Genomic DNA, 7649 nt, shown 5'->3' with positions numbered 1-7649 from the left:
TTACACAGCAGAAGGATAAAAACCATCGGTGCTGTGATCAGTGGCTGAGCGGCCGCTGCATCGCTACGTTTCTCTGATACATGATCAATACTGGGTCTGACTGACCTCTGATGACATCACTGATCACTGCTGAGCGCCCCCTACAGCAGCCTCCTGATGGAGGCGCTCCGTCAGCCTCACACCTCCACACAGCAGCCTCCGTCAGCCCTCTGGACAGCAGCTCCCCCTGCTGGAGGCAGTGTGTGAGTGTGTGTCTGTGTCTGTGTGTGTGTTGGAGTGTCTGTGTGTCTCTGTGTCTGTGTGTGTCTCTGTGTCTGTGTGTGTGTTGGAGTGTGTGTGTGTCTCTGTGTCTGTGTGTGTCTCTGTGTGTGTGTGTGTGTCTCTGTGTGTGTGAGTGTGTCTCTGTGTGTGTGTCTCTGTGTATGTGTCTCTGTGTGTGTGTGTCTCTGTGTGTGTGTGTCTCTGTGTATGTGTCTCTGTGTGTGTGTGTCTGTGAGTGTGTGTGTGTCTCTGTGTGTGTCTCTGTGTGTGTGTGTGTGTCTCTGTGTATGTGTCTCTGTGTGTGTGTGTCTGTGAGTGTGTGTGTGTGTGTCTGTGTGTCGGTTCAGATTTATTTCAGGATTTGTCAGGAAGCTGCTGCTCAGCTGTGTGACGTCACTGAAGCTGATTTCACTCTCAAATCTCTGGTCCCTGAACACAGCAGCAAACACAGAGCCACTGTCCAGCACACTGTGTGTGTGTGTGTGTGTGTGTGTGTGTAACAGTCGCTCCTCTGTCTACCTGATGCTGACGGTAAATGTCGTCATAGGATGAAGAGCTGAGGATGTAACATATGATCATTCCCCGCCCTCTGGTATGAACAGTGATGATGAGGGCCCCCGTGTGTCCTGCAGCCTTTAACCCCTGATGAACCTGATGTTAGCTCAGAAGCAGCAGCTGTGACCTCGGCGTGCTGCCACACCCTGGTGTCATACCGCTGTGAACAGCCAGGTGGTGCTGTGTGCCTGTGCAGCCCAGCTCGCCTCTGTTGGCGCTGACAGACAGGAAGTGTGCGGTGTGTTGAGCAGTGGAACGGTCCCTCGCGGCTGCAGCGCCCCCTTCAGGAGAGAGGAACTACACACTTACAACAAGCTGCTGTAGACAGGATGTTTGTGACAGACGACAGCACGAGGTCACGATCATGTACATGTCTTTATTGGCCCTGCAGTGTGTGTCGCTCCTCCTCTGTTTATGTGCAAATCAACACGCTTGCAGCACTGCTGAGTGATGTCATCACCCCTTGTGGCCACGGAGCGGCCGCAGGCTGAGGTCTTTGGCGTGGGCGGAGTGACTTCTCTCCTGCAGAGCGGCCGTCGGCTCTCTCGCTGTCCCTGAATGTCTTTAAAGCCTCGCTCAGTATCGCTTGTCCTCGGGCGCCGTGCCCACCATCACCTCCTTGCTGCCAAAGTCCCAGAAGGCCGTCATGTGGAAGGCCATGTTGGAGAAGACCACCAGGTACTCGAAGACGGCAAACAGGGTGTAGACTGAAAGACACAGACAGACAGCACAGACATGTTGCTGTGTTCCAAACTCCCACTCCCAGAATGCAACGCTCCATAACGCTCCGACACATTCACGCCTGAACACGGAGGACTTACCTCCGTCCTCACAGTACTTGTTGTGGCGTCTGAAGAAGTAGGCGGCGGCGGCACAGCAGCTGATGTTGAACAGGAAGAGGCGCAGCTTCCAGCGGTACGACGTGATTTCCTGAAACAGGCAGAGAGACACGCGGCGTTCAAACTCTGCTGGACAACAAGGCGTCTCCGTGGTGGACCGACGTCTGCCTGTCTCTCAGTGAGCAGGCGGCGGTTTCAGCCGGCAGCCATCTTTGTTTCTCATGTTTGAGGGCGGTTTGTTTACCTCCTGGTTCACGTAGTGTCTCCTGATCACATACCACAGCCTGCACGTAATGAGCATGTGCAGCAGCGAGCTCGCTATGAAAGTGATGAAACCGTTTTTATGAACACCTGCAGAGACAAACAGGCCTCCATCAGCACCACACACCAGCTGGTTCCTGACATCAACAGAAGGACAAACACTCGCCGCTCATCATCGCGGCTTCCTGACTTCTTGATGCTCCTTGAATGCATCATTTGTGAAAATCTGACTACTACACACCAGAAAACTACAAACCCTGCGCTGCTCAGCACACCTGAGAACTGAAGGCGAGTCCTGCGGAAGGAGGCGGGTCGGCCCGGCGGGCTGTACTCACTGTAGGTTTCTGTGGACGACACGTAGGTGAGCAGCAGCAGGCCGGTGTTCTCGGCGAGGCTGCAGAGAAGAGCCAGCCCGCTCAGCAGCAGCTCCGGCAGCCGGCTGGCGAAGCGGCCGCGGTAGAAGCTGAAATAAGCAGCAGCCACCAGAAAGCGCGGCGCCGAGTGCAGACCGATGCAGCAGCGCCACACGTAGCGCTCCGGCACGCGGCTGATGGCAGAGCTGATGGACGGGAGGTAGTTTGACACCTGGAGGACAGGACAGGAAAATGTCTCAGACCCAGGAGAGGTGGCTCATCCTGTTACTATGGCAACCTGAGGAGTGAGCTCCAAGAACCTATCACTGAGGAGACATGAGGTGAGTGAGTGTGTGTGTGTGTGTGTTTGTGTGTGAGTGAGTGAGTGAGTGTGTGTGTGTGTGTGTGAGAGTGAGTGTGTGTGTTTGTGTGTGAGTGACTGAGTGAGTGTGTGAGTGTGTGTGTTGTTGTCTTTGCACCTGTACACACAGTGAAGGACCACAGCCACCTCGGTGTGTGTGTGTGTGTGTGTGTGTGTGTGTGTGTGTGTGTGTGTGTGTGTGTGTACCTGGCAGTGTGTGTACGTGGAGTCCTCAAAGTGGTAAATGAGGGAGATGAAGAGGCAGGCGATGAGTCCGGTCAGGGGCAGCAGAACCGTCACCACAGCGAAGCTGGTGAAAGGCAGCCGGACGAGCGGCCGGTCCCGGTCCAGGCTGCTGTACGGACCCTGCAGCATCCTGGACAGACACAGATTCTGTCCTCAGACTGAGAGCCAGAGGACAGTGCAGGACACTGAAACACACGGGGCCTCCTCACTGAACACGTCAGAGGACTAACGGAGTCCTGACTGCTGACGGAGGCCCGGCGGGGTCATCTGCTGAAGCTGCTGCACAGCGCCACAGGCTGGTTAGACCCTGACGGTACTTCCTGTAGTGTGGGATGATGATGATGATGATGATGAAGCTCTCGTGTTTACCTCGCAGCCGCTGAACGTGTCCGCGGCTCCACCCGTGGATCCTGCAGTTCGTGGGTTAAACACTCACCTCACAGCTCTCCAGCCGGCCTCCGCCCGCGGCTCCGCTCCGCCATTCACCCTCCGTCAGATGTAGCCCAGGAGCTAATCCCGTTAGCCCGGATTATCCTGGTCAGCCTGGTCTGAACGTCCCTCTGACCCGGCTCGGCCGAACAGTCTTTCAGCCAGACTCCCTCTGAGCGGCGGCTCCGCTCCGCTACAGCCAGCCACACACTCACGGTCCTGTCCGCTCACCGGCACCGCACCACAAACTACTTCCGGTCCCCCGGTGTCTACTTCCGGTCGCTCCCGGAAGTATCTTTTTATGCCAGTATTATTGTTGTTGTTGTGTTTTAGGTATGTTTAGAATACTTTATAGTTAAAATTAAACAATACTTTTTATTTTCTACTAAAACATTATTATAAACAACTTTGTATTATGTCTTTAAAATGATTTTATTCTCTTACAGTGGGATTGAATCAATAAAAACACAGATGTTTACAGAACCATGCAGACAGCTCAGGTTCCTCTGCTGGATGTTCCTTCAATAGCTTTTTAAGTACTGTGCTTTATTTTCATACTTTTATACTTGTTTGCATTAATGAATGTTGTTTAAGCATTGAGTGTGTGTGTGTGTGTGTGTGTGTGTGTGTCAGATGGAAACTACGTGTCCTGAGGTTGAACTGAAGGGAACAACACCATAAAAACATTTATGGTTTTAGGACACTGAGCAGAGAAACCAGCTGCTGTGTTTTAAGTGAGTGGGTGTGTGTGTGAGTGTGTGTGTGTGTGAGTGAGTGTGTGTGAGCGTGTGTGTGTGAGCGTGTGTGTGTGAGTGTGTGAGCGTGTGTGTGTGTGAGTGTGTGAGTGTGTGTGTGTGTGTGAGTGAGTGTGTGTGTGTGTGTGTGTGTGTGTGTGTGAGTGTGTGCGTGTGTGTGAGTGAGTGTGTGTGTGTGTGTGTGTGTGTGTGTGAGTGTGTGCGTGTGTGTGAGTGAGTGTGTGTGTGTGTGTGTGAGTGAGTGTGTGTGTGTGTGTGTGTGTGTGTGTGAGTGAGTGTGTGTGTGTGTGTGTGTGTGAGTGAGTGTGAGTGTGTGTGTGTGTGTGTGAGTGTGTGCGTGTGTGTGAGTGAGTGTGTGTGTGTGTGTGTGAGTGTGTGCGTGTGTGTGAGTGAGTGTGTGTGTGTGTGTGTGTGTGAGTGAGTGTGTGTGTGTGTGTGTGTGTGAGTGAGTGTGTGTGTGTGTGTGTGTGTTGTATAGGCAGTGAAGGGATAATATGTGCCATAAGGAGGGAAAGGGTAAAGATAAGAAACACAGACATAGAGAATGTTATGCTCATGAACAGTTCTTATATAGTGTTTATAGTTTTTACATAGAATTAGTGTGAATGTGTGGGTTTTATTTTATTTTTATTTTAGGAGTGGTAGACACATATAATACAACCTGGACAGATCTGTCAGGCTCCTGGTAACAGGAGGGCCTCCATGGTGTTAAAGCCGCCTTCAGAGACAGCGAGCTCCACCCACTCTCTGTTAGTTGTGGTTTCAGAGTACGGCTCATATAAGAGCAGGCTGCTGGGTGTGGTGCAGTTCAGCCCTCACTGAGCACAGTTACAACATAACTTTGCCTTATCTGACAAGATGAATACAAGAAGAAACGAAAGAGGATATGAAGAAAATTTTGTCCCTGGACGACACTTGAAGCTGAATGAGTTGAGAGCGGAAGCTGAAGCTGTAGGTCTGAGTAACCAGTACCTCTTTAAGAACAACATCCCCGAATACCCGAGACCTGAGTTTCATGTGACTCATCTGAAGCATGACACAGAGCAGCATGGGCTACGTGGGATCATGGAGGACCTGGGCTTCAAGAATCCAGGCACAGGCTCCCTGCTGTGGTGGAGTCTGGCTGTGGGGCCGGAGGAGATCACGTCAGCAGAGAGGAGGCTCCTGGAGACCAGCTTCCCAGACCAGACTGATGAGCAGGCCGCCAAGCAGCAGAGCTTCTTGTGGAAGTTTGCCAGCTCCCCGGCCTTCCTGGAGACGTCCAGGCTGGGCTCGTACCGCTTCACCTTCCCCCTGCAGGAGGTACTGAAGGCCTACAGCCAGCAGGTAACTCTTCCTAAAGGACAAACATCAGACCAGTGAGCTCAGCTGTGCTGGGTTTGCACTTTAGACTGTGGAGACTTAAACTATACATTTAAAATGGTTAAAAGAATGTACGAAGCTCCAAACTCATCAGGGGGATTTGTCCCACATGTTTCAAAGGTTTGGAGGTCTTCAGCTGAGGAAGAGTAGCTGACCTCTGAGGGTTAACTAAGCTTGATGAAATCCTCCTCTGTCTTTCACAGTTCTGCTCCGGTGGACAGCCTGTCATGCGGGTGTTTAAGACCATCCTGTACAAACAGGAAGTCGTGTACGTTGTGCTGGTCCACAGTCCGGACAGTGACGAGCTCTTCTCAGGGTACCCCTTGCTGACCGACGACCCCAACGCTGTCTGCTCCTACAGAGACAACTGCTTCATCTGGAGGCCTGAGGCCACGTGTGAGACACACAGGTCAGAGCAGAGTGTGGATCTAACCCGTCTGACCCGGTGGTGTTGACTGATCCACCACCTTCTATGTTAAAAACAGAGCTCTGTCCTGTCTGTTGTGAAGATGTCCTCACATCATTGTGTCCGGTCTTCAGGTACCAGCTGATCACCAGACCTGATGAGAACCAGATGGAGGTCTTGGAGCTGTCTGGGTATGACACGACGTTTTATGTCTGGGATAATGTTGCTGTGGCCCTGCACATGGACAACAACCAGGTACTGCATCCGCACCCGATCATGTGACAGAACATCATTCTTCTTCTGTCCGTCCATCAGAGGAGGACTCTCTTTCACTGTGGTCTTTTCCAGGTGCTGACGTTTGATGCTGACCAACTGAGGCAGAATCTAAAGTTCTGCAGTCCTGGTTACCCACCGATATCTCGTTCTATCCGCTTTGATAGTTTTGAGAAGGCACAGGAAGTGGTTCAAAGACTGTGGCCGGACTACGACTCCCCGCTGCAGGAGACATCTTCACTCCAGGAGATCTTCGGTGCCTGACTTCAGACTGGTGTTTTTTTTTTAGCTAGCTCACTAATCTTAGCCTCTTTGCTTGTGTCGTGACCTTCCCTGGTCACCCCGGATCGTCAGATTCCGTCTCCTGTATTCAGAACATTGAGTGAAAGAAAATACCCTGGGTTTTGTAGTTTCACCTTTATAAAGGGAGAACACACCGTGAACACAGGCCTTTCAGTCTGCTTCACTCCCGTCCATAAGTGTTCTGCCCCTCCCCTGGACACAGGCTTGTTTTATTGAAAGTTGAGGTACATTTGCATAATAGATAAACAGTTCTTCAAGACCCTCGTTGGTATTCCCATATTGGGACATGTTGCCCCTTTATCTCCACCTACTAATTATCATAATTGGTCTAACATATTCATGACTATGAAACCCTTTGTCCCTTCTATGTTGGATGATTTATCTTAGTCCATGCCTCCTAGTGCTTCGGCCTTCACCGCATCAAAGAGTTCCTCCCTAACTCTCTGTAAGAGTTATAGATGTGTTTTTCTCTAAGTGTAAGCTTATATAATCAAATACATACGTGGTCTGTATCATGTCAGTGCGTAAATAACCTTGTATACTTCACACTTGCTAATGCTGTACTAACATAAAGTTTAAATAGATCACTGCAACACAAACCCACAGGTGCCTCTGTGTGTCTGAGTTGTGTAGCTGTTGTGAATGCAGTGGGGGTGAGGAGGTCAGATCAGGGTTAGAGTCCTCCTCTGTGACACACAGAGGTTTTTAAAGCTGTAAGCGCAGAGAACTGTCCACCCTGTCCCATGACTTAGATGATCATGTCATGCTTCATTCCCTCCACTGGTCTGTATCCATGCATCATATTGTGCTCATACTGTACTGGACTCTGATTGGATTTTAGTGACTCTTATACTCTGTACTTAACTGTGTTTAATGTAACCTGATACCTCTGGCACAAGAATTTCCTTGGGGATTAATAAAGTTTGATCTGCTCTGATCTTCATGCATGTAATCAACAAACTGTTCAGCCATGCTTTCAGAATCTCTTCAGAACCGACAATCCTCTGACACAACAGTGACATAACACAAGCAGCTGGTTTCATCCTCTGCCTCAGTCTTCAACCTAATACTGGTCACAAATGAAATCCCTCCTCTCTGCACATCAGCTTATGTTCTGCCCAGTTTAAAGGTGGAGATCCAACAGCTTTAAATAATTATAGACCAACTGCCAAAGGACCTGTCCTGGCTCAGCAGGTGGAGTCCCTCATCTGTCAGGGTGTGTGGGTGGTGGACCCAAACGCAGGA

The 7649-nt window shown here is 50.8% G+C and overlaps 2 protein-coding genes across 6 annotated transcripts; one reads left to right on the top strand and one right to left on the bottom strand.

Moving 5' to 3' along the window:
* Positions 1-1172: 1172 nt before the first annotated feature.
* pgap2 (post-GPI attachment to proteins 2) lies at positions 1173-3578 on the bottom strand. Of its 5 annotated transcripts, XM_028420787.1 has the most exons (7): positions 3313-3578; positions 3086-3196; positions 2838-3006; positions 2192-2501; positions 1900-2006; positions 1638-1746; positions 1173-1523 (listed from the first exon to the last, which is right to left on the bottom strand). In XM_028420787.1, the coding sequence occupies exons 3-7, from the start codon at positions 3003-3005 to the stop codon at positions 1393-1395; spliced, it is 825 nt and encodes a 274-aa protein (XP_028276588.1). In that variant the 5' UTR covers position 3006; positions 3086-3196; positions 3313-3578; the 3' UTR covers positions 1173-1392. The 5 variants fall into 5 exon arrangements, with proteins under 5 accessions (XP_028276588.1, XP_028276587.1, XP_028276589.1 ...); XM_028420786.1 differs by having other exon boundaries at positions 2838-3196; XM_028420788.1 differs by lacking the exon at positions 3086-3196.
* Positions 3579-4877: 1299 nt separating this feature from the next.
* Positions 4878-6542, top strand: LOC114445682 (uncharacterized). Its single transcript, XM_028420783.1, has 4 exons — positions 4878-5386; positions 5626-5831; positions 5963-6083; positions 6177-6542. Exons 1-4 carry the CDS (start codon positions 4919-4921, stop codon positions 6363-6365), a joined length of 984 nt encoding a protein of 327 aa, XP_028276584.1. The 5' UTR covers positions 4878-4918; the 3' UTR covers positions 6366-6542.
* Positions 6543-7649: the final 1107 nt, after the last annotated feature.

The sequence above is a fragment of the Parambassis ranga genome, chromosome 14 (assembly GCF_900634625.1).
Source record: "Parambassis ranga chromosome 14, fParRan2.1, whole genome shotgun sequence".
In the NCBI taxonomy this organism is placed as follows: domain Eukaryota; kingdom Metazoa; phylum Chordata; class Actinopteri; family Ambassidae; genus Parambassis; species Parambassis ranga.
This window is presented reverse-complemented; position numbering and strand designations above follow the sequence as displayed.

Bases quoted from the DNA above. Each gene is read 5' to 3' on its own strand.
- LOC114445682 (XM_028420783.1), top strand. From the start codon at position 4,919: ATGAATACAAGAAGAAACGAAAGAGGATATGAAGAAAATTTTGTCCCT. The intron at 5,832-5,962 runs GTCAGAGCAGAG...TCCGGTCTTCAG, and splicing joins GCCACGTGTGAGACACACAG to GTACCAGCTGATCACCAGAC. The intron at 6,084-6,176 runs GTACTGCATCCG...GGTCTTTTCCAG, and splicing joins TGCACATGGACAACAACCAG to GTGCTGACGTTTGATGCTGA.
- pgap2 (XM_028420785.1), bottom strand. From the start codon at position 3,005: ATGCTGCAGGGTCCGTACAGCAGCCTGGACCGGGACCGGCCGCTCGTC. The intron at 2,502-2,837 runs GTACACACACAC...CCTGTCCTCCAG, and splicing joins CCACGTACACACACTGCCAG to GTGTCAAACTACCTCCCGTC. The intron at 1,524-1,637 runs GTAAGTCCTCCG...TGTGTCTTTCAG, and splicing joins CAAGTACTGTGAGGACGGAG to TCTACACCCTGTTTGCCGTC.